Source organism: Microchirus variegatus (assembly GCF_963457635.1).
Source record: "Microchirus variegatus genome assembly, chromosome: 15".
Taxonomy (NCBI): domain Eukaryota; kingdom Metazoa; phylum Chordata; class Actinopteri; order Pleuronectiformes; family Soleidae; genus Microchirus; species Microchirus variegatus.
In genome coordinates this window covers 21,918,070-21,940,277 of record NC_139816.1, presented here as the reverse complement: position 1 = coordinate 21,940,277, position 22,208 = coordinate 21,918,070, and the positions used below count along the sequence as shown (strand labels likewise).

The following is a 22,208-nucleotide window of genomic DNA, read 5'->3' as shown; positions in this document are numbered from 1 at the left end:
GTCAGAATTTCTTATTCGGCACTTCTTACTTGACTGTGTGTCCTTTGGTTAAAAGGCAGTTTTAGCTCTTTGGAACATGTTACACTTTCAAAGAATGCTCTTCAGAATTTCAAACACCAACATCACAAAATGTCACATTGAAACTTGTATGTAGCACTACTAGTGAATAAATGACCCTGTGATATTAAATTGTTTTTTTTTCTTTTCCCTTTGTTGCTTGAATGGGATGTTTACAAAGCAACATTTTTTAAAATATATTGTAGACTTAAGCAGAGGTAGATTTTACTAGTTGAGCCTTTTGTTAAAGCGGACCGAGACCGGAAGTTCCAATTAACCCTGTTTTTAAGTCTGTATCTGCATCATTACCTTGTTTACGAAGCCCTGAAGGTTCAAAACAAACAGTTCAGCCACTGCTGAGAACGCTGTGTTTTATTGTAATCTCGGGCTCAGCGAGATCTCTGAAAAAACCCGGTCCGGTTACGTAAACAGCGGTTCTCCGGAACAGAAGATCGTCCTGCTCCAGGCACTAGTCCGGGCACATCCGGTTGCGTACATTGAACCGCAGAAGAAGAATAACGTCCGTTGTGGTGGTGTTTCACGAGCGACAGTGTCTTCTGACTCTGGGTCTGACTCCGGGTCAAAGTCATAAAAGGGACTGAGGCGGGGAGTCGTGAAGAAGCTATTTTTAGACATTGTTAAAACAATGTTTTAATAATGAGTAGCAGTGCATCCACCGTTCCAGAGGGGAGAGCTGCGCTTCTGAGACTGGGTGTGCTGTATGTCACTTATATATTATATGTCACTTCCGGGTACTGGCCAATCACAAGACAGTTGGGAAGGCTCTAAGCTGGCTGGCCAATCACAACACACTGGGGTGAGAGTTCAGTCTGAAATATCGTGGATATAACAGATTTCTATCGGCTCGTTTACAGCAACTAGGAGGTTTTTGACCATAAAAACAAGTTAATGTATGTAAGTAGACCTCCATAACTAACATATATGTGCAACAGGACCACTATATGTGTGCTTTAAGTGGCTAAAATATATATTTTTTCTCACCCAATCACACTAAAGACCAGAGCTCCTATTGTGACTTGTATGTAGCCTGAATTTCCCTCAGCATCTCTCATTTTTGCTGTTTTTCCTTCATGCTATGGTTTGGCTTGCTCCAGTATGGTTTGCGGGAACATGTCTTTTGTGTCCTTGGTAGGGATGCACAATATTATCTGCACCATATTGGTTGTGGCAGATTTAAAATATATTATTGCATGCCAGCAAACACACTAAGCCCCACCGATATGACAAATGACTAAAACAGTAGGTTGAATAGGCTGCTAACTCCTTGACTTCTGTGCTGATGCCTGTTATTTTTTTATCTTTATTTATTTCGCACAATGAAGATAATTTATGTCTGCTGCAGACATTTTCATACATATGCTTTCATACCTATGCTGCAGCGTATGAAAAAAAAAGTAAATTTCACTTGGGGCAGAAACAATTACTTGATTAATCAATTATTGTTTCTTTGCTTCATATAATAAAGAAATCCTTAAAACTGAATCATTTTGGTTTGTGAACAAAACACGTGACATTTGAGGATATCATAATTTAGAGGTTTGGGAAATGTTGGTCAACTTTTCTTTCAACATTTTCTGTCATTTAATGGACCAATCAACTACCTGATTAGTCGAGAACATTATGGACAGATTACTCGTTTATGATTAAATTTTCTAGTCAATAAGATTATTGATGGTTTTTAGGCAAAACAATCATTTTAAGATTGAGATTAAGATTGAATGTCCAATTGAAGCATCCAACGCTAAATTGGCATTTTGGTAAGAGAGAAATCAGACAAAGTCCAATTCCCTTGCATCCTTGAGTCTCGGGTTATTTCTTCAAGACAGAAGTAATGAATCTGTGTCCAAGTTTTGTATCGGCTTTAAAAAAGTGTCTACACTTCCTTGATGGGAACTAAAAAAAAGAAGAATAATTCATTTGACATCTGCCTGTCATTGATGTCATGTGTAAGGTCAGATTTCACACTATAGTGAAGTGCATGTTAGGTCTGCGTACGGCACCTTACAACAACTGAAGTGAGTTTTCCCCAACATGTGCTTGAACCAAAGAAAAGTTATTTTAAATGCAGGCATGATATGACTGATATTATCTCTGCAAAGACAAACCAGACAGACAGGAAGGAATAACTCTGTCTTTGTTTCCGCCCTTGCACATGCAAATGAACAGGTTTTCCCGCTTCGTGTGCTGTCAGGATTTGTAACAGGTTGTCTTTCACCTGTTGAAAACATAGTAAGAGGGACAGCTGCTTATATGCAGAAAGCTGTAGTATTTTTTTGAGAACTTGACTTTTTAATACCGTGGTATACCTTCAAACTGGTTGTCAGCCCTTGACAATTTATTACTGAAATCCTGTAAATTTGGATCAAGTACACTTATTGTCCAACTAATCATTCAACTAACTGTTCAGATCTTATAGTGGTTAATTTGTCAATTATTTTCTCAATTAATCTATTAATTGTTTGGTCCATAACATTCCCCCCAAAAAATGATATATGTTTATAGTGTTTATAGATGTTTATAGTGTTTATAGATGATGATGTTCTCAAATGTCTTGTACCCAAACCAAAATTATTACATTTTGATGACTTCTTTGTTATATGGGGCAAATACACACGAAAATATTTAACTTTTACATTTCCTCTGAGGAGAGGACTGGACTGCTTGCGAGTGCTTTGCAGTTGGGAGGGATCCATGGCAGCACCCACTGCTTATTGAAAAGGAACACCAATAACACCAGAAAAAGTCGAAGTGATTGACTGATTATCAAAATAGTTGACGATTGATTTAGTAATTGATTAATGATTCATCAGTTAATCATTGCAGTATGGAAGCAAATTAGTGCCATTATCCAAATTAAAATGCATTAACAGAAATGCTTTTTTATTTTCAAAATGGAGCTGCATTTTGTGACTCATAAATAAAATTAATAATCAATATTTCAAAATGCATTTTCAAATTCAAGACTGCTCATTCTGTGACTTAATTAAAATGATAAAGAAAATGACATTTAAGATTTCATTTTCAAAACATCCTCCAGCAAAAAGGTAACAAAATCCAATTTGAAATGTCAAATTTGAAAATTAAAATGCATTAACAGAAATGCTTTTTCATTTTCAAAATGCAGCTGCATTTTTTGACTCATAAATAAAATTAATAATCAATATTCCAAACTGCATTTTAATTTTCAACTTCTAGACTGCTCATTCTGTGCCTTAATTAAAAGACAAAGCAAACAGAGAAATGCTTTTTCATTTTCATGTTCGCAGCAAAAAGTGTCTCATAATTCAAAAATGAGTTCGCAATACAGAGCGGCGCAGGATAGTGACGTCACTGGCCACGGCCCTTCTTCTGGCTCTGCTACACACTCACACAAACGAGTGGAGGACCATCGCGAACCAGACTTCTCTGTTAAATATTGAGATGTCAGACATTTCCCTGGTAATTATCGGAGATTAACCCAGGTTTTTAGGATTGTTAGAGTACTTTTAACTGATCTACAGTTCAGCATTATTGTTTGGCTCGATCCTTGTGTCGGAGTTCTCTGGAGCGCAGACTCCGTGTGACACAAACACACACAGCTGCAGCGTCTATGCAGCCGGTCACAATCAGCGGTGCTGTCCTTAAACACACCAGACTCCTTATTGAGATTTTAGACGTTTCCCCCGGTAATTGATGGAGATCAACCCACGTTTTGGGATTGTTACGTTAGTTTAACTGTTGTGTAAGACTTGTTTTTCCTGTGACAGCACTCTGGTCAATCAGTCGTCGGCAGTCTGGCGATGTCACGCATAACACCCACTCAGCACCATAGATATGTAAAGGGTAGATGTGTCGTCCGCGCTGCTGGACAATACTGTCGTTTGACACTCCGCCGTAAGACATTTATACTTTACATATCTATGCTCAGCACGATCGTAAGAACAAGGGGAGTGGTCAGTGACGTCACCATCCTGCGCCGCTCTGTTTTACAAACTCATTTGAATTATGAAACACTATTTGCAGGCAAACATGAAAATGAAAAAGCATTTCTGTTAATGCATTTTAATTTGGATAATGGCACAAATTTGCTTCCATATTGCAGCCCTAATTTGGTCTATTTTGCTTAATGATAACTTTTATCTTCTGTCCTTGTCCTGTCGTCCTGGCTTTCTTCATTCTGTGTCTGTTTCTGTGATTGTACATATTGTAACATATACTTATGTAAATGAAATGTTTGTACACAGCACATGCGGTTGTGCTCATAAGTTTACATACCCTGGGAGAATTTATGATTTCTTGGCCATTTTTCAAAGAATATGAATGATAACACAACAACGTGTCTTTCACTCATGGTTAGTGGTTGGCTAAGCCATTTATTGTCGAGTGTAAACTGTGTTTACTCTTTTTAAATCATAATTGCAAGACAAACTATCCAAATAATCGTGATCATAAGTTTACATACCCCAGTTGTTAATACAGTGTAATGCCCCCTTTAACATCAATGACAGCATGGAGTCGTTTGTGGTAGTTGTGGATGAGGCTCTTTATCTTCTCAGATGGTAAAGCTGCCCATTCTTCCTGGCAAAAAGCCTCCAGTTGCTGTAAATTGTCTTACTGTCTTGCATAAACTGCATGTTTGAGGTCTCTCCAGAGTGGCTCAATGATATTGAGGTCAGGAGACTGAAATGGCCACTCCAGAACCTTCATTTTATTTTGTTGTAGCCAATGACAGGTTGACTTGTCCTTGTGTTTTGGATCATTGTCATGTTGGAATGTCCAAGTACGTCCCATGCGCAGCAATGCAAATGTTCCTCCAGTATTTTTTGAAAATTTACTGCATTCATTTTGCCTACAATTCTGATTCAAATCATTTGGTCACACATCCCCAAAACATCAGTGATCCACCACCGTGTTTCACAGTAGGAATGGTGCACCTTTCATCATAGGTCTTGTTGACTCCTCTCCAAATGTAGTGTTTATGGTTGTGGTCATCACTCCAAATGACTTTGTGCCAGAAGGTTTGAGGCTTGTCTTTTCTGCTGTTTGGTGTATTGTAAGTGGGATACTTTGTGGCATTTGTGTAGTAATTGTTTTCTTCTGGCAACTCGACCATGCAGCCCATCTTTGTGCAAGTGCCTCCTTATTGTGCATCTTGATACAGCCACACCACATTTTTTCAGAGAAAGTTATTTGTGGGTTTTTCTTTGCATCCCGTACAATTTTCCTGGGAGTTATTTTAGTTGGTCTATCTGACCATTTTCCAATTCTTAATTAGAGTTTGAACACTGCTGATTGGCATTCTCAATTCTGTTGATATTTTATTATATCCTTTTCCTGTTTTATAGTTCAGCTACCTTTTCCTGCAGATCCTTTCACAAAAACTCCCCTAAGACAGAGGGGAGCTGCCTTACAGAGCTGCCTATGATCACAAGTGCTTGGCTTGTTTTTTACATTCAGTGCTCATGCAGTTTGCATGTTGTAAAAATCCTGAGGTGTGCGACATTTCGAGACCTTCCTCCCAGCGTGCTGGCAAAGATGATGTCATTTCTGTTGCGCACAGCCTTGTAGTGGCGAGTATAAAATCTTCAGGGTTGAAGGGTTTGCTTTCAGTCAAAGTCAATAATGTTCAAAATGGCTTCACAGTTAAGTGTTGAGTGTGTACTGCCAAATTGTGCTTGCTTTTGTGGAGGAATCACACCAAACCCTCATAGGTGTGGCTGCTTATTTGTAGCAACTGTTTTCAGCAACAGCACACAATAACCTGTCTTATGACATTCTTAAGACATGGTTTGTTTACTTCAGATTCATCCTTTCATTTGTTGAAAATTACACTATTAAAGAGCAGGTTGTGAAGATGTCCACAGTTGGCTGATTATTTCATTTTAATATTGTGAGTCACTATAAAGCCAAACATTGTATGCCTTTATAACACTTTAATACCCAAACTATTTTACTATGCTTTCAGCTGTACATGATGTGAGAGATGTTTCAACTACACATAAAATAATTGTCGTCACCGCCTCCTTACCTGTCAATATAACTGAGTGTCTTATTGACATAGTCTGAAAAGGAAGTAGCCTGTTTTGGTGTTTATGAGTCTGCCTCACATCTGCAGGCAGTTCTGTGTGCGACCGTGCCTATGTTCTTGCAGACTACATTGGGTGTGTGCACATATGAACTTGACCACATTTGGGAAGGGTGCCCAGTCTATTTCTGTGCCTCACATTTCCAATGTAACTGCATGGATGAAACTCGGGCATTGGAACAGGGAGGGTCAGCTCCAACCATTTAACAGGGCTATCTGGTAGCAGCCCCACCCCTCCACTTTAAATTGACTGAAAGAGGGTAAATAAGGGTATGGGTGGTATCAATTTATAAAAGTAGAGTGTTGAAAGGTGTTGAAAGAGCTTGAATGAGTAGGGAAATGTCCGACAGATTAAATACAGTCATTCTAGTTTTGCTCAGCTCCATGGCTTTCCCTGAAGCCTTAATCACCACTTTGTGGAGGACATGGTACATAACAATACAGGTTTCACACCTTCAGGGTGTTTATGTCCTCTTTTAATTCAGCTAGATAACCCATCCATTATGGAAGAGGCATCGAATGCTGTCACAGATTGTGCCACTGCCTTGTAGTTAGTGACAATACCACACCCACGTCTTATTGCCACAGGAGCAATGTTTTAGGTCCCTCCCGACCAACGTTGTCATCCGCGACCAGAGGGGGTTTTATCACCATCAACAATACAATTCAGGGTTTCCCCCAGAAAACCTGCTAAGCCCGGTGGGCCCGAGAGGTACCATCGGGCTTAGCAGGTTTTCCCACGGCGTTTTTGTAAAAAAAATATTTTTATGATGTGTTATTGTAAGACATTTATTAACAATACTACCAACTATAGAGTCTTACAAAAAGACACTCTTGAAATTAAATAAATAATTAGGGCTGTCAAAAGATTAAAATTTTTAATCAGATTAATCACAGGGTAGCTGTGGATTAATCATGATAATATATATATCAATATAAATGTAAAGAACAATAAAATACTGTAAATAACTTGTAAAAACCTATACAAACTTAGTAAAAAATAATCATTACATTGTAAAGAACCCACATTATAAGAACATATAAATAAATAGCAAAAATAAAATGCTGTAAATAACTTAAAAAAATAACTTTTAAAAAAAACTACACATTGCACTGTAAATAACTCACATTATAAACAAAATATAAAGTATAGAAGTTAAATAGTTTTCTTGGGGGAACTAAACCCACAGCAGGAGAAGCACTACTTCTACTAGTTAGGGTTAACATTAGTGTTAGCTTGCATTCTGACGCTAACGTTAGCTGCTGTCTGTGTCCCCGTTAGTTAGACAATGACTGTTAATGTTATGATTATATCATTATCTGCGCCAGCAGCGCCACTTACAACTGTGTGTCTTTCTTTCTCTCTTCTTCATCCTCTTTTTTTCTTCCTTTTCTAACTACCTGATGGATAAATCCTCTTCATTTTCCTTCAGCTTCATTTACAACTTGCAGAACGATAACTTCACACAGGTTAACGTGAGGAGATGTGGGGCCCCGTTAGGGAGGTTTCCTACTGAGATGTCAATGCAAATCAACCGTTGTTGTTTAAGGGGGACGGGGATGCAGCTGCTCACTGATGCATTCAGGCTCCGAGTGTCGGGTGCCCCCCTATCGGCTCGGGGCCCCAAGCAGTTGCCTGCCTTGCCTGTTCATAAACTGCACGTCTACCCGTAGCGTGATGAAAGTGAGAAAGTGCGTTAAAAAAAATTAACGCGTTAATTCCACAAATTAATCATCCTGCGTTAACGCGTTAATTTTGACAGCCCTATAAATAATATACATTTTTTTCACTTAAATTAAATATTAATTAAGAAATTGGCCAGTGAATCTTAAAACAAGCCATGCAATGGTTACATTTAAAAGTAAAATAAAGCAAAACAACTCAATTATTAATTTATTCCACAAGCAATGTCAGTCGCATCGTGTTATGTTTTCTTATCTAACATTAAACACTAGATAAAACAAATATTGGATAATTTCACAATCTTTGTTAAAACAGTTATGTAGGTTTAAAGAAAACATTTTCAATGGCTTGTGAATGAGGCCCATTTTCATCTTTTGCAACTCAAGCCACTCAATTAAGGTTGGTTTTTGCATCTAGGAGAGTGCAGGAATGTTCTCGTCTCTCCGAAAACACAGTCCAGCTGTCAAAGAAGGCAACTGTTTTTGGAGCCTGACAATTGGCACTCATTTTCCAGTGCACACAAGATTTATAGTTGGCGTTTGTGACAGTGAATACAAGCCCTCTATTCTTCTGCCCCACCAGCGATATGATTCGCATTTGTACCCAACCATCTGTGCCCTTTCTCTGTGTACTTAACCCCGCTTCTGTTTCCACTCTGCCCATGTCAAGGGTGTGACAGAGGTTGGCAAATGAGGTAATGTTTGTTGGCCCTTATTGTAGACAGGCTTACTTCAGCAGCCAGATTTCAAATCCTTGTGGGGAAGTTAAATATAGCAGTACTGGCATTGTCGTTTTCCTAATAATTTAGTCAGCATTTTGTGCTGAAGAAGAACACTCTGTTCACTGCTGGAATTTAAAACTCTATTACTGCTTATGGTGATTTGAACCAGTGACTCTGTTTTGTTGTCATTACCTAAAACCATTTTCCACTGTATTTGGCTTAAAATTAGGGCTGTCAAAATATTAAAAATTTTAATCAGATTAATCACAGGGTAGCTGTGGATTAATCACGATTAATCACGATTAATTACCATTTGTAAATATGCCCAAAAAATTTCTAATTTTCTCTTTATATTGTTGTAGGAATGGAGAGATAAATAAAGTATGTGAAAATATAAATGTAAAGAACAATAAAATACTGTAAATAACTTGTAAAAACCTATACAAGCTTAGTAAAAATAAACATTACATTGTAAAGAACCCACATTATAAGACAATATAAATAAATAGAAAAAAAATAAAATGCTGTAAATAACTTTAAAAAAAATACACATTGCACTGTTAATAACTCACATTATAAACAAAATATAAAGTCAAATAGTTTTCTTGGGGGAACTAAACCCACAGCAGGAGAAGCACTGCTTCAACTAGTTAGCGTTAGCATCAGCTAGCATTCTGACGCTAATGTTAGCTGCTGTCTGTGTCCCCGTTAATTAGACAATACAATTATCATTGTATTAGATGAAAATTATCTCAGAACAACAATATTATCGATTATCGCAATAATTTCTGAGACAATTTATCGTCCAGCAATATTTGTTATCGTGACAGGCCTAATTATATCATTATCTGCGCCAGCAGCGCCACTTACAACTGTGTCTTTTTTTCTTTTTTCTTCATCCTCTTTTTTTTCTTCCCCTTAATTTTCCTTCAGCTTCATTGACGTTGGGCCCCTTTAGGGAGGTTCCCGACTGAGATGTCATTGCAAATGAACCATTGTTGTTTAAGGGGGGCGGGGATTCGGCTGCTCACTGATGCATTAAGGCTCCGAGTGTCGGGAGCCCCCCTATCGGCTCGGGGCCCCAAGCAGTTACCTGCCTTGCTTGTTCATAAACTGCACATCTACCTGTAGCGCGATGAAAGTGAGAAAGTGCGTTAAAAAAAATGTATGCGTTAATTACACAAATTAATCATCCTGCGTTAACGCGTTAATTTTGACAGCCCTACTTAAAATATATAAAGTTTGCACTGTGGCTGGCATGATGGGGGGGGGGGGATCTATCACAATACTTTTTTTTAACATCTTTTGATGGGGTGATATGGTTGTGAATTATATCTTGATATTGTTAAGCAAATGAAGGGTTGTTTCTCTGGGCTCATAAAAACTTTTCTTTGGAGATGTTGTGCTTCTCAGAGGAGACTGAAAATACACTCTAAAATAAAATATCTACTGTTTGTGATCTGTATGCATATCTGCATGATCTTAAAGTACAGTTATTACCTTTCATTTCAGATTGTACCTGGTTTATTTCTTCGTCTTTTTTAAAATTTTAAATGAAGCATATTTACTTAATTTATGTGTTAGAAACAATGTAATTGCCTTTCAATATGGCTATGACTTTTGTTGATTCCATATCTGTATGACTTTGGTGTCAAGAGTCAGTCTTAGTTTTATAGGACAAATATTTATTTTGTTGCGCAAAGGGAAATGTCACATCTTTAAGACCACTTTGCTACTGAATTGTCATCTTTCTTTCATAAAAAAGCATGCATGGTCACTGAAGTCCATTGTTCAGTTTCTGAGTGTGTCTGTGATGCAGCTGTGGCCACAGAAGACACTCGATGCTCGAAATTACTCAGCTTTGAATGTTGGTAACTTTAAAGGGATAATTCTTGTTTTCTGATGTGTGGTTGCATAAGGTTCTGACATGATCAGCTTAGCTTGAGACACAGACACTAACTCTCACAGAAATCAGCAGGAACACAAGGAAAGATGCTTTTTATTCACTTAATAAAAAGGCTCAATTAATGACACACACACGAGTGACTAGTGACTTGTAAAGCAGTTGTTTTCAGTGTAACTGAATCACTAGAATCAGTTAATTAAAAATATTTGTTGGACTCCGATTAGATAAATTGGTTACTCTAAATTGACCTTAGGTGTGAATGTGAGAGTGAATGGTTGTTTGTCTCTATATGTGGCTCTGCGATGGACTGGCGAACTGTCCAGGGTGTACCCCGCCTATCCCCCTATGTCAGCTGAGATAGGCACATCAACCCCGGCAAACCCTCCGGTTGAGGATAAAGCGGTCGATAATGGATGGATGTTAGACTCTGTCTGACACAGTCGCTGGACTCTCTTTAGAAACTGTAGTTTGTAAACTGCTCACCCTCCTCTGCACTTAAGTTCATAGAGAAAATGCTGGGCTTGGCTTGGGTGTCATTTTTCTGTCTGAACCCTAACAAGTCAGAAAGAATATTGACCAAATCCAACACAAACCTGATGGGCGTACTGGACTTAATTTTTGTCCGAGTCCGACAAATACCCAACACAGTTGGAGTAAGTCACCATCAACAGTTCTTTTCCATAACTCTTGTGGCTTCAGTAGCCTGTGTGTTGTGTTCAGTGTGCTGTAAACAGATATATTGGACCAGTTATTATCAACTTTTTACTCATTATACATTTATTAAATGTTTAAACCATATTTTCAATAGAGCAATAAAAAAGCCATTTGGATTCACCCCCCAAAAAGTTTTCAATAAGAACTTGACTAGACTGGTAATCAAACCTCCTGGGCATTCTGCTGAACTGTATTTTAACTCAGGAAATGGGAGCACTTTTCTGCACGAAGAAAAACTGAGCTCCCTCTCTTGCTACCATACAGACCTCATCTTTGTTTTCTGAACATTTGTGTTAGAGAGAGGAATGTCATCATACCAGTTTGGCCCTGTTGAGTGAGGCAGCACCCCCTGCTCATGTCTGTGTAGACGCTTGGTTTACCCAGACCCATGCATTCCTCTGCCACTGCAGACTTGGACGGAGGTTCTCTGAGTCATTCTTATTTTTAGTGATTTTTCAGATGTTGCTTTTGGGTGTTCGGGAACACAGTGTTTTGGTTCGAGCAAAAACAATTATTGAGTAAAGCTCAAAGAAAAGAGTCACACAGATCATTTTGTTACTTCAGACTGTACCTAGTGTTTGAGTGAAGCCAACTCCTAAGTGACGTCACACAACCAAGGTAATGACCTCTGGCAGTGAACAATGCTGTTGAACTCCATAGACGGTACAGTACAAGACATGTAAATTAGGAAATATGGTGGACAACTCGTCTCTTTGCCAGCTGTTTTCATCATAAAAGTGAAGATGGTGGATAGATGTTGTGACGGCCTACTTTCCTCTTTGACTGTGTTCCCTGTTATTCGTAATAAACACGACGTTTATTATTCAGAAACGTTTATTCAGCGTACAACCAGATCTCACACGTTTGCCATCATGTTCCTCGAGTACAAAAAAGTCCCATCCCTAGCTGCAACAATTAATCGATGGTTAATTCATTCATCAACTTTTTTTTATAAACAATTTGATCGGTTTGAGTGTTTTGATCGGTTTGAGCTTCTTAAAAGTTATATTTTTTCTGGTTTCCTTGAGCCATATAACAAAGATTAAAACTGTGGACAAAATAAGAAATTGAAGAACATTCTACAGTTTTCAGATTTTTTTTGACATTTTATGGACCAAAAAAAGTACTCAATTAATCGAGAAAATATTAATTGATTATGAAAATAAAATAATTTCAGTTGACTTGTAGAACAGATGGATAAAGAGAAAAACAATTATTTAAAGATTTTAATTGATCTTTAAGGCTCAACACAGCAGTGAACAAAAACGGTGAATTAGTTGTTTATAACGGGCTTGTTCACTGTACAATGGAACTAACAGGAGATTAATTTGATCATAGGAGACTAGAGATGTGCTTAAAAAAGGGAATAGAGCTAAAGGGAACAGCAGATATGAGCAGCAGTTGTGAAGATCAGCTGAGATCAGTGAGGGGAAGACTGGTGCATGAGAAGTGACATTATTTGTCAAGCTTGTTTGTCAAGTTGTGTTAAGTTCACCTTTTAAAGACGTGTTCAGAAGAGTGTGAATCATTTTTTTCATTTCAAGACATAGCTCATGATTCTTTCTTTCTCTCTGCAGTTCCACCTCCTTTTCCTGACTGACCACCTCAGGTCAATCACAGAAAGATGACTGGAAAGATAACAAAAGATGAGTTGGTGGAGATGAGGGAAATCTTTGACAAAATTGGTGAGTACAAGTCATTTTACCCTGATAGTATGTCAATCATAATGGCACTCTGACCAATCAGTGGCCGGCAGTCTGGCGACGTCACGCATAGTATCGTCTCAGCTATTGCGTTATTTGTGCCACATTTGTGAAGGAACAATTTGAGATTTTGAGCAGAGAAAAATATATTTTGCAAGCACAGAAATTATATCTTGAAGATGAATTTTATGCAAGCAAAAAATTATTTCATTTGAGCAAACAAAAGGCGGGGGTACACCCTGGACAGTTCGCCAGTCCATCGCAGGGCCACATATAGAGACAAACAACCATTCACTCCCACTCTCACACCTACGGTCAATTTAGAGTGACCAATTCACCTAATCCTCGCACACACGGGGAGAACATGCAAACTCCTTGCAGAAAGGCCCTTGTTTCGAAGTTGTACCAAACGGGTCTTGAACCCAGCAACCCGGGTCTTCTTGCACCAACCGTGGGCCCCCCTTCCGTGATGTTCTCTGTAAATACTTCTACGACGATATGATTGGAGACAAAACAGTCAATCTAAATTTAGCTTCTCCAAGTCACCGATTGGTTGATTTTGTGGCACATTTGTAATGCTGTGCCAAGTTGAGCGAGTGCTCAGGTAAAGTTGAACGCGCACAGAAGGGAGAGATTGAGAGTGAGCAGCGGTCTGCAGCGCAGTGAGCGGGCATATGAGTGAGTTTGTGAGAGGGCATGTGAGTAAAACTAATTGAGAGGAGTTATTATTGCACGTTAAATTGCAAATAATAAATGTATTGAGCACATAATATATTTGTTTGCTCAAATGAATTTACTGTATGTTTTGCTCGCATATAATTTCTCTTCAAAATATAATTTATATTATTTAATTTATTTTATAAATTTTTGCTCAAAATCTAGGGACGCAACGGTACAGTTTTCCCACGGTTCGGTATGCATTAAGGTTCTGGGGCCATGGTAACGGTACAGTTTCAATATCTTGATATAAAACTACTCAGACTAGCAAAGGCAATATTGCATTGTAAAAATAATTAAAAGCACAGATATAATCAAACCACAAACCTTATTTAAACAATAGTGCATTATCAGATCAAATTAAACAGCAAACATAAAACCACACAAATTGAAAATATATATAAAGTTTAGTGATATCCAATAAAAATAAACAACATTTTAACCCACTCACAGAAACTACTTAACACTACAAATATAATCAAATGTAAACATGACATGGTGCTGCTCCAACTGAAAGAGACGGGTGATAGCAACGTAAATGAGAGGCTTGCTCGGAGTCACACTGTAGGTGAATGTGGAGCCAACTTCAGCGTCGTGATGCGAGGAAGACGTTTATCCGGAGAGAATGTCTGTCGAATATCCAACTTAAAGCTAACTTCACTGTGGTGCATAACCGATGCTTGCAACGTAATGTTTTTGCACCGTGGTTTGTCTGTTTACAGTCCTTTTCCTTTTTGTAGTTTGCGCTGAATCCAAAATAATCCCACACTTACACAGACTTAAACGAAGACGGTACCTCTTCAAACTTTCTTTTTCTCGTTCACTCATTGTTTCTGCACTGCGCTCATCATTTGCACGTGGAGCGCTGATTGGCTCCTGGGAAACTCAGGGACGTTCTGTTTGGCTCTGAAAGCGGCACGAGCAGACCATGGTACTGAGTGCAGTGCTGCACTCATGTCTCTGCTCCTGAGTGGATATAATCGCACAGCATGCGCGGCTGCATAAAGTTTTGTGACGGGCTGACACATACCGAAATACAGTTGTTTGCCGTTGTGTATTGAACCGAACAGAGCGTACAGCGCGGTTTGGTAAAATTCTGAATATCGTTGCATCCCTATCAAAATCTTTCCTTGTTCCTTCACAAATGTGGCACAAATTTAACACGATACTCAGCTCGTTTGGAACCTTGCCAGAGCAGGTACTAAAAAAAGTACCAGGTTACAGGTACTACTGCTTGTGGTAATTCAAAATAACACGGCGAGTCGAGCTAGTGGAAACGTGCCAGAAGTATTTGGTAAACCAAGCTCAGTCTAACTTGAATGACATTTATTGTAACTAGTTTGGAGACAAATAAAATATTTCATAAACTCTGATGAATAATTTTGCTTTATACTTTTCTTTATCTCTGTAGATCTGGACAGTAATGGCTATATCTGTGATTATGAACTCAATGAGCTCCTCAAAGAGGCTGGCCATGACCTGCCAGGGTTCATGGTTCGCGAGATCATCCAGAAACTTCGCAGAAACGAGGACAATAAGATCAGCTTTGAAGAGTTTTTGACGGTATGTAAAGTGGATAAGAGAATGATCTTTGTTTTTTGTTACATCTATTTTTATTAGCTGTATGTGGAGGAAATGAAGGCGACAACTACAGAAAAACTATATTGAACAGGTGAACGGCGGTCGCTCTCGCTCTTTCTCTCTACTTGGCTTATTAACCGAAAAAATTATGCCATAAACATACTGGTGGTGAGGGGAGGTTTTCGGTTTCGGTTCAGAACGTTACACCCCTAATGGCAGTCATGCAATGCAGCCAGGGTGAAGCCGATGTAGTGGATCTTTGAGTTCTAGTGTTTTGTTTCAGCAGTGATGATGGAGCAGCCATTCAGGGACTACAATGAGATTCAGCATCTCAACATGTGGAGGGTAGAGGTGTTTGTTTTTAAACCTAAAGAATTTACTACCCATAGTACATCTGTTTTGTTTGTATGTGTAGCCAGAGTTCCACATATTATGCAAAAATATTATAATAATTATTATTATTATTATTTCCTTTTTGTGGGAAAAAATATGATTAAAAGGTTAACAAATATATTGCACCAACACAATAATAATTGTAAATTAAAGGTGCATTATGTAATAAATCTAAAGCAACTGGCCATAAAATCCTCCTAATATGTCACAGAGACTCAGGAATAATGTTCATATAACAAACTGAACTCACCAACAACAACAGTACAGACAAAATATTTGCATTAAAAAAAATATTTTGCAGACTGCAAATCATGTTTATGTTTTGAAATCATGTTTTGGCATGTGGCGCCACCTATCGCCGTCTACCAATCATTGCAGTCAGTAGAGTCTCAGTGGTTGAGCAGCCATGGGTTGCCAGTTACGTAGCTACAATTGAAACAAAACGGGACCTAAAAGACCTTGGTATGAATGTTAAAAACGCCAAGATAAAGTTTGCGGCAAAGCGAGGATCTATATAGGACATGCTTTTGAACGGTGGAGAGAGTTTAAAGCTGAGAGGAATTTCAAAACGGATGCAGAATGGGCTCTTCTCATAGACAGGTAAGTTCAGCTTGGCTAACTAAGTTAGCATCATAGCTCGACTGTCGAGTTCTGTGTTTTGAACTGTTTGCTCGGTTTTGGGGCTGCCGTACTGACGCACCGAAAGGTATGGCAGCCACCCGCCGGGAGCGGCTGCCATACCCGCTTCGGTACGGCGGTGTTGTGTGTCTTAGAGCCACTCATTTATGATAAAACGCTCGTTCCTCGCTCGTTGCTGACGGAGTTACATGTCAACTGATTTTGAGTGTAGTAACCGTTTTTGGCCACATTGTTACATAATGCAGCTTTAATGTTTCATTATGAAATGGAGTGGACCAAAGTAAAACAATAAAAAAAAAACTGGTTATCAAACTAGAATTTACAGTGTTACGTCACATTCTCTCCTTGTGCTCACAGGAAGACTCCGTTTCCTGGATTTCCCCTTTGCCTGAAATATGGCATTGTACCATTGTATTGGAAACATTCAAAAGCAGGGTTAAATGAAGCACCATTTGACCACATATGTTCTGTTTGCATGATGATGAGACCCCAGATTTAAATGCGTAATGTGATTATCCTCTTCAATGTCCAGTATATTTGGACATTTTGGGCTAAAAAATGACTTTGTAGATGTGAGGGGAAATTGTAATCATTCACCATAAGCTTTTTTTGTTCTGTTTTAAACAGTAAGTGCACTAACAATGCAAACCAGGGCTGCAATGATTAAATGAATCATCAACTATTTTGATAAATTGATTTGGTTTGATTTTTGTCTTTAAAACAAGTTCTCTGATTTGTTAGCTTCTTAAATGTGAATACTTTCTGGTTTATTTGCTTCATATGACAAAGAAATATATTTGTGGTACAAACCAAGACATTTGAGAACATCATCATTTGGAGTTTTTGGAAACACTGATCAACATTTTTTCATAATTTTTTGGGCTAAAGGATTCATCTAAAACATAATTGACAGATTAATTAATTATGAAAATAATTGTTGTTAGTCCCAGCTCTAATGCAATCTGGCACTGTGAGACTCTTTGTATGTTTTTGGTAAAGCAAGTTTTTAAAATACATATCCTATAAAGCTGAATAGCTAATTGTTGTTGCACCAAAGTCTATGGGGCTGTGGCCACTGATGAAGCAGTAATAACTTCAGCTTCAGGAAATATTGCACATATGATGATTGAATACCTTTTTTTTCAGAGAATATTTTGCGTTTCTGATAAACTACACACTCACACCACAGAGCTCCCTGTGCTCTCTGGTGTGGCTAGTGAGCACACTGAGAGCACATTTGTTTCCATGTAATTATTGAATTTTGGGACACAGAGATGAGCCTGAGGGTGCCAGCAGCAGTTGCTCTATTAGTTTACTGTAAGTGTTGATAAATACATGCTGCCACCCAAACACACTGGTTTTGATGTGTAATGAAGGCACAGTTGCACATCAGATCTCTACATCACACTTCTATGCACACAACACCCTGAATTGCCTTTAATGACCTGATGTTTTCCTGGACTTATTAATAATTAGGGATGCACTGATGCCACTATTACTTAGATTTGTACTTGATGTTTGCTGTTCACTTAAAACATTTGGGTTTGACATAAACAGATGGATATAAGACAACCAATCAGTATTTCAGCTTTTATTTCTAGTTATTTACATGTTAAGTAGGGGTCGCCTCGCAAGGTTGTTGTGCTTTTCGCTACAGTGAGCAATGGCGTCCAAGAGAGAAAGATTGTTGTTGTTGAAACAGTGGCCGTTTCTCACTTTTCTGTGTCACGGAACACAGTTTTAAGATAATTTGAGGCAAGAAATTGGCCATTTACATTTAAAGACTCCAGAGACTACTCCACACATATCCAGGCTTGCAGAGAGAGTTTCCACCAAATTTATAGTCGCAGCCGAATTGTTGGACGACTCAAGCGTCTGTCAGCAAATAAAAATAAGCACGACAATGCCTATCGTTTCCCTGAGTTGACAATACCTCCTTGGCGGAGGTCAATAAGTACTCAAGGAAAGCATTGATCCCAATAGCATCCTTAGTAATAATTGTAGTAAGTTTTGTCCTCCACATGAGGATTGCAGCATTTTTTAAATCAGGGCACACAGTTGATCCACTGCTGCCTGCATTAGCAAGTTTAAATCTACATTCACGTGTCATACGCATTTCCCTGCAAAGTCAAAAAACTGATCTTTCAGTCAGAAAGTCTGAAACGGTGAAATAAAGAGGTGAACATTAAGATATCGTAGACCCAAGCCGGCATCAGCTTTATTAAATGAGCCTTGTTTAGCCAAGTTTAGCTTTTTTTCAGTGCTACATATACACTACTCACAAAAAGTTAGGGATATTTGGCTTTTGGGCGAAATTTTGGGATGAACCCATAGAAAACCTATGGGATCAGCTGAGTCACCGCAAAGAGGCTCGTAACTGTACCCCAGAACCTTAATGACGTCGTTGTCAAGCTGTCATTGATGCTCAAGGGCACATGACAAGTTATTGAGACGTTGGCACTTTTTGTTGTTGTATACCCACCACTGTTTTTGGCTTTTTGTTTCAATAAATTGTTTGAGATGAGGAAACCACCATTGCACGTTTCTACTTAAATGTCCTACTTGCAGTACATACACTTTTCAGGAGATATAGACTCAAAAAAAAAATAATATATATATATAACGCTTAAAGAAAAATTTGTTATGTGACAAAACAGAGTAAGGGTGACTTCAATTCCTTGCTTAACCCTCAATCTTAACCCTCAATCTCAAAAATGCGCGTTCCCGCTAGTGCAAGTGCTGTCTAGGCCGATAACAAATTTTACTGGACGATAAATTGTCTCAGAAATGATTGCGATAATCGATAATATTGTTGTTCTGAGATCATTTTCATCTAATACAATGATAATGGTATAATAATGCAGGTACACCTTTTCAAAGAGAAATAAACTTTTATTTTAAAGAATATTTAACACTAGAACACAATAAATTAACAAACAAGCAAAAGCAATAAATAAAATGGGTTAGCTGCACTCTGCTGTGGTAGGCTACACCAGGAGTCCCGCCTCCCCACACACCATGTGACTGACAAGTGACTGACATGAGGGTTCACTCATCGTTACTCTGGCTTTACACGGCAACGCTCCAGGGTGAAACCGACAAAATATTTTATCAGATGTGCCTTTCGTTTAGACGGCGACGGCGTTTTTGGGGCTTAAAAACGCATAAAAATGAACCCACCCTCCAGAGTGGAAATCTTAAAAACGCTCCGCTGTCGCGTTCCCGTCTAAAGGGTTGGAAACGCAAAAGTGTTTTCTGAGCTGCTCACGCTGGCACGACGTTAAATTTTAACTTCCAAGTTGGGGTTATTCTTCGCCACCCTGAGTCCCCGTTGATAGGCTGAGGGGAGATCCTCTTCCAGGAGGGCCCCTCACTAGAGGTGAAACACGCAATTTCACACATCCCAGCAGTCCAACGTCATCCGATAGCATGTATTTTGTATTCCAAATGAAGTTCTTAGCATTGGTCTGAATTATTTTGGCCCCACATACCAGCATAGAATAATTTTTTTTATAAATATATATAATAATAAGAAAGGAGCTGCCCAGCCAAACCAAGATTGGACTGTTTGCTGACATTGGTTGTCTATTACCACTCATAATATAATCAAATAATAAAGGTTATCGTGTGGACACATACATGTTTCCCCATATATAACAGCTTAAGGCTCACATCACGGGTAGAAGTGATATATCAGTCAAAACTTTAACTTCTCACCACTGGTTTCTTTAAGGGGACAACCAAGTTCCACATACCGTGACAAAGTAGAGAATAAAGATTAGTCGGAGGGCATTCGCTCAAACTCCTGTAATCTTTCCCTCGCGTGGCTCGCAGTGTCTGTGCTCCTCTCCCCGGCTTGCTGCCATGTCGGGGCCCGAAGAAGCCGCTTCATCTCCCGGCTCGGATCCGCGGCGCTGGTGCCTGGTGTTTCCACTGAGAAACCTCTCTTCCTCAGCTCCTGCGCTGCGTCTTGTGCGCTCCCGTAAGTACGTGTTCCTGAGTCCCAGTGAATGCGCATCTTGTCCAGTGGAGTCTGGAAACAAATTCCTTTCTCTTTCAGGAGCCTCTTTATTCCCGTGTATGCCTTGCGCTTTTGAATAACTTCTGTGGCGTAATCATGATCAAATGACAGGCGTCACCCTTCAATCATTATTTTCTTTTCCCAGGCTTTTTTCAATATTGCTTCTTTGGTATTAAACTCCAGGAAATTTACCACTATAGACCCCTGGGTGCCTGGTTCCGCTCTGGTTTACGAACTACAGCTCTGTGTGCGCGCTGAATCCGCAGGCTAGTGTCCGCTGTCAGTGCAAGTTCACTTTTCAAAAGTTGCTCCACAAAGTCAGACACGGAGTTGCCTTCTTTTCCTTCGAGTACACCGTAAATGCGAATGTTATTCTGCCTAGGCCGTCCCTCCATATCTGTCAACTTTTCCTGAATTGTTTTCTGTCTTTCCATGGACTTAACGAGCGCCCCCTTCATGGCCACGTTTGCCGACTCCGTCTCATTAATTCGTGCTTCTGCTTCATTCAGCCTGGTTTCATTGGCCTGGATCCGAGCCGAGTTAGCAGAAAGTTTTTGATAAATTTCCTGTTTTAGATCTTTGAGTTAATTTTTCATGTCTTCTTTGAGTTCTTCCCTGAGAGTGTGTAGATCTACTTTATGCTCAGACCTGAATTGCGTAATTCCTTACCGATACTTTGAAGCACCGAGCACATGTTTTCCACAGGGTTATCGCTAGCACACTGCGCGTCGTCCATCTCCGGTTTATTCTTCCCTTCTTGAATGCCACGTTTCGTTTGACTCCTAGTAGTTATTTCCCTATTCATTCCAAAGTAAAAATTTTCTATGAATTGCTCAGTATTATTGAATTTAGGGGGCTAATTCTGACTTGCTATCGGGAGCTCAAGCTCATGCAGCCATCTTGTCGTCTTGCCACCGGAAGTCTCCTCCAGGTTACTGTATTTTTAAGTATGTAATACAGATCATAAATAGCGATGTTCCGATCCACCTTTTTTCACTTCAGATCCGATCCTGATACCTGATTTTAGATAGCTGCCGATACTCCGCTACTATTCCGATATGGATGCTCTGTTTGCTTTAATATTAATATCATCATTGTTTTTATCATCATTTTGATTATTGGGCTTTAATAAACTCCTTTATACAGGCAAGTATGATATGTATGACTTTTACCACGTTTACAGCGACTTTACAGACCCCTGGCGAGACACACACACACACACACACAGTGAGCGCAGAGCAGCGCACACACACACGGAGTCACAGACACACACACATAAACGGAATGTACAATCTCCAAACACAACGCGATGCCGGCATTTTAAATAAATAAATACATAAATACCTTCTCCGTGTTAATCATTGATTTCACCGGACATTTTGGCTGGTGATGTTTTTTTTCCGCCGGCCAAATTCACGTGACAACAGCCAAAAACCGGCATATATACCGGCTAACGTGAACCCTGGCTTGGAGGAGTGTGATTTTCATTGTTTTTATGCCGCTGTCAGTACTGTTCTCCTCAGCGAGCAGGTGTTTAAAACGGTGACGGCTGGGATTACGTCGGCTCGGCTGCAGATTGCCGAGCTGAACTTCCTGGTTAACTCCTGGTCAATCATGCTCGCCTGCTAGCTGGCTGTAAACTGTGGAATGGATTTCCTGAACGGAGTCGTGCATCATTAATCCGCGTCTCATCGAGACACGGCTCAGAAACCCATTCCACTTTTTGCAGCCAGCTAGCAGAGCAGTCAGGGAATCGCTTGTGGAGACATTTCAGCAGACACACACACACAGACTACAGAGATTTCCGAGATTTCAATTACGTCTGTATCAGAACCCGATACCTATACTGGATCGGATCGGCCCCATCCCTAATCATAAACTGTGTATTTTCACTCTCCTTTGAGAAAAAAACCTTGTGTGTATCCCCATGCAGATATAATTATTTATAAGCCATATTGCCCAGCTTTATAGAAATATTAATTTGATT

At 39.3% G+C, this 22,208-nt stretch overlaps 1 protein-coding gene across 1 annotated transcript in view; it reads left to right on the top strand.

Annotated features, from left to right (window-relative positions):
* pls3 (plastin 3 (T isoform)) overlaps positions 1 to 22,208 on the top strand; it is a 48,214-nt gene that overhangs the window by 7,645 nt on the left and 18,361 nt on the right. The window contains exons 2-3 of the mRNA XM_083901719.1: positions 12,745 to 12,852; positions 14,999 to 15,150. Of these exons, the coding sequence (XP_083757845.1) occupies positions 12,792 to 12,852; positions 14,999 to 15,150 (213 nt within the window). The 5' untranslated portion in view covers positions 12,745 to 12,791. The remainder of the gene's footprint in view (positions 1 to 12,744; positions 12,853 to 14,998; positions 15,151 to 22,208) is intronic.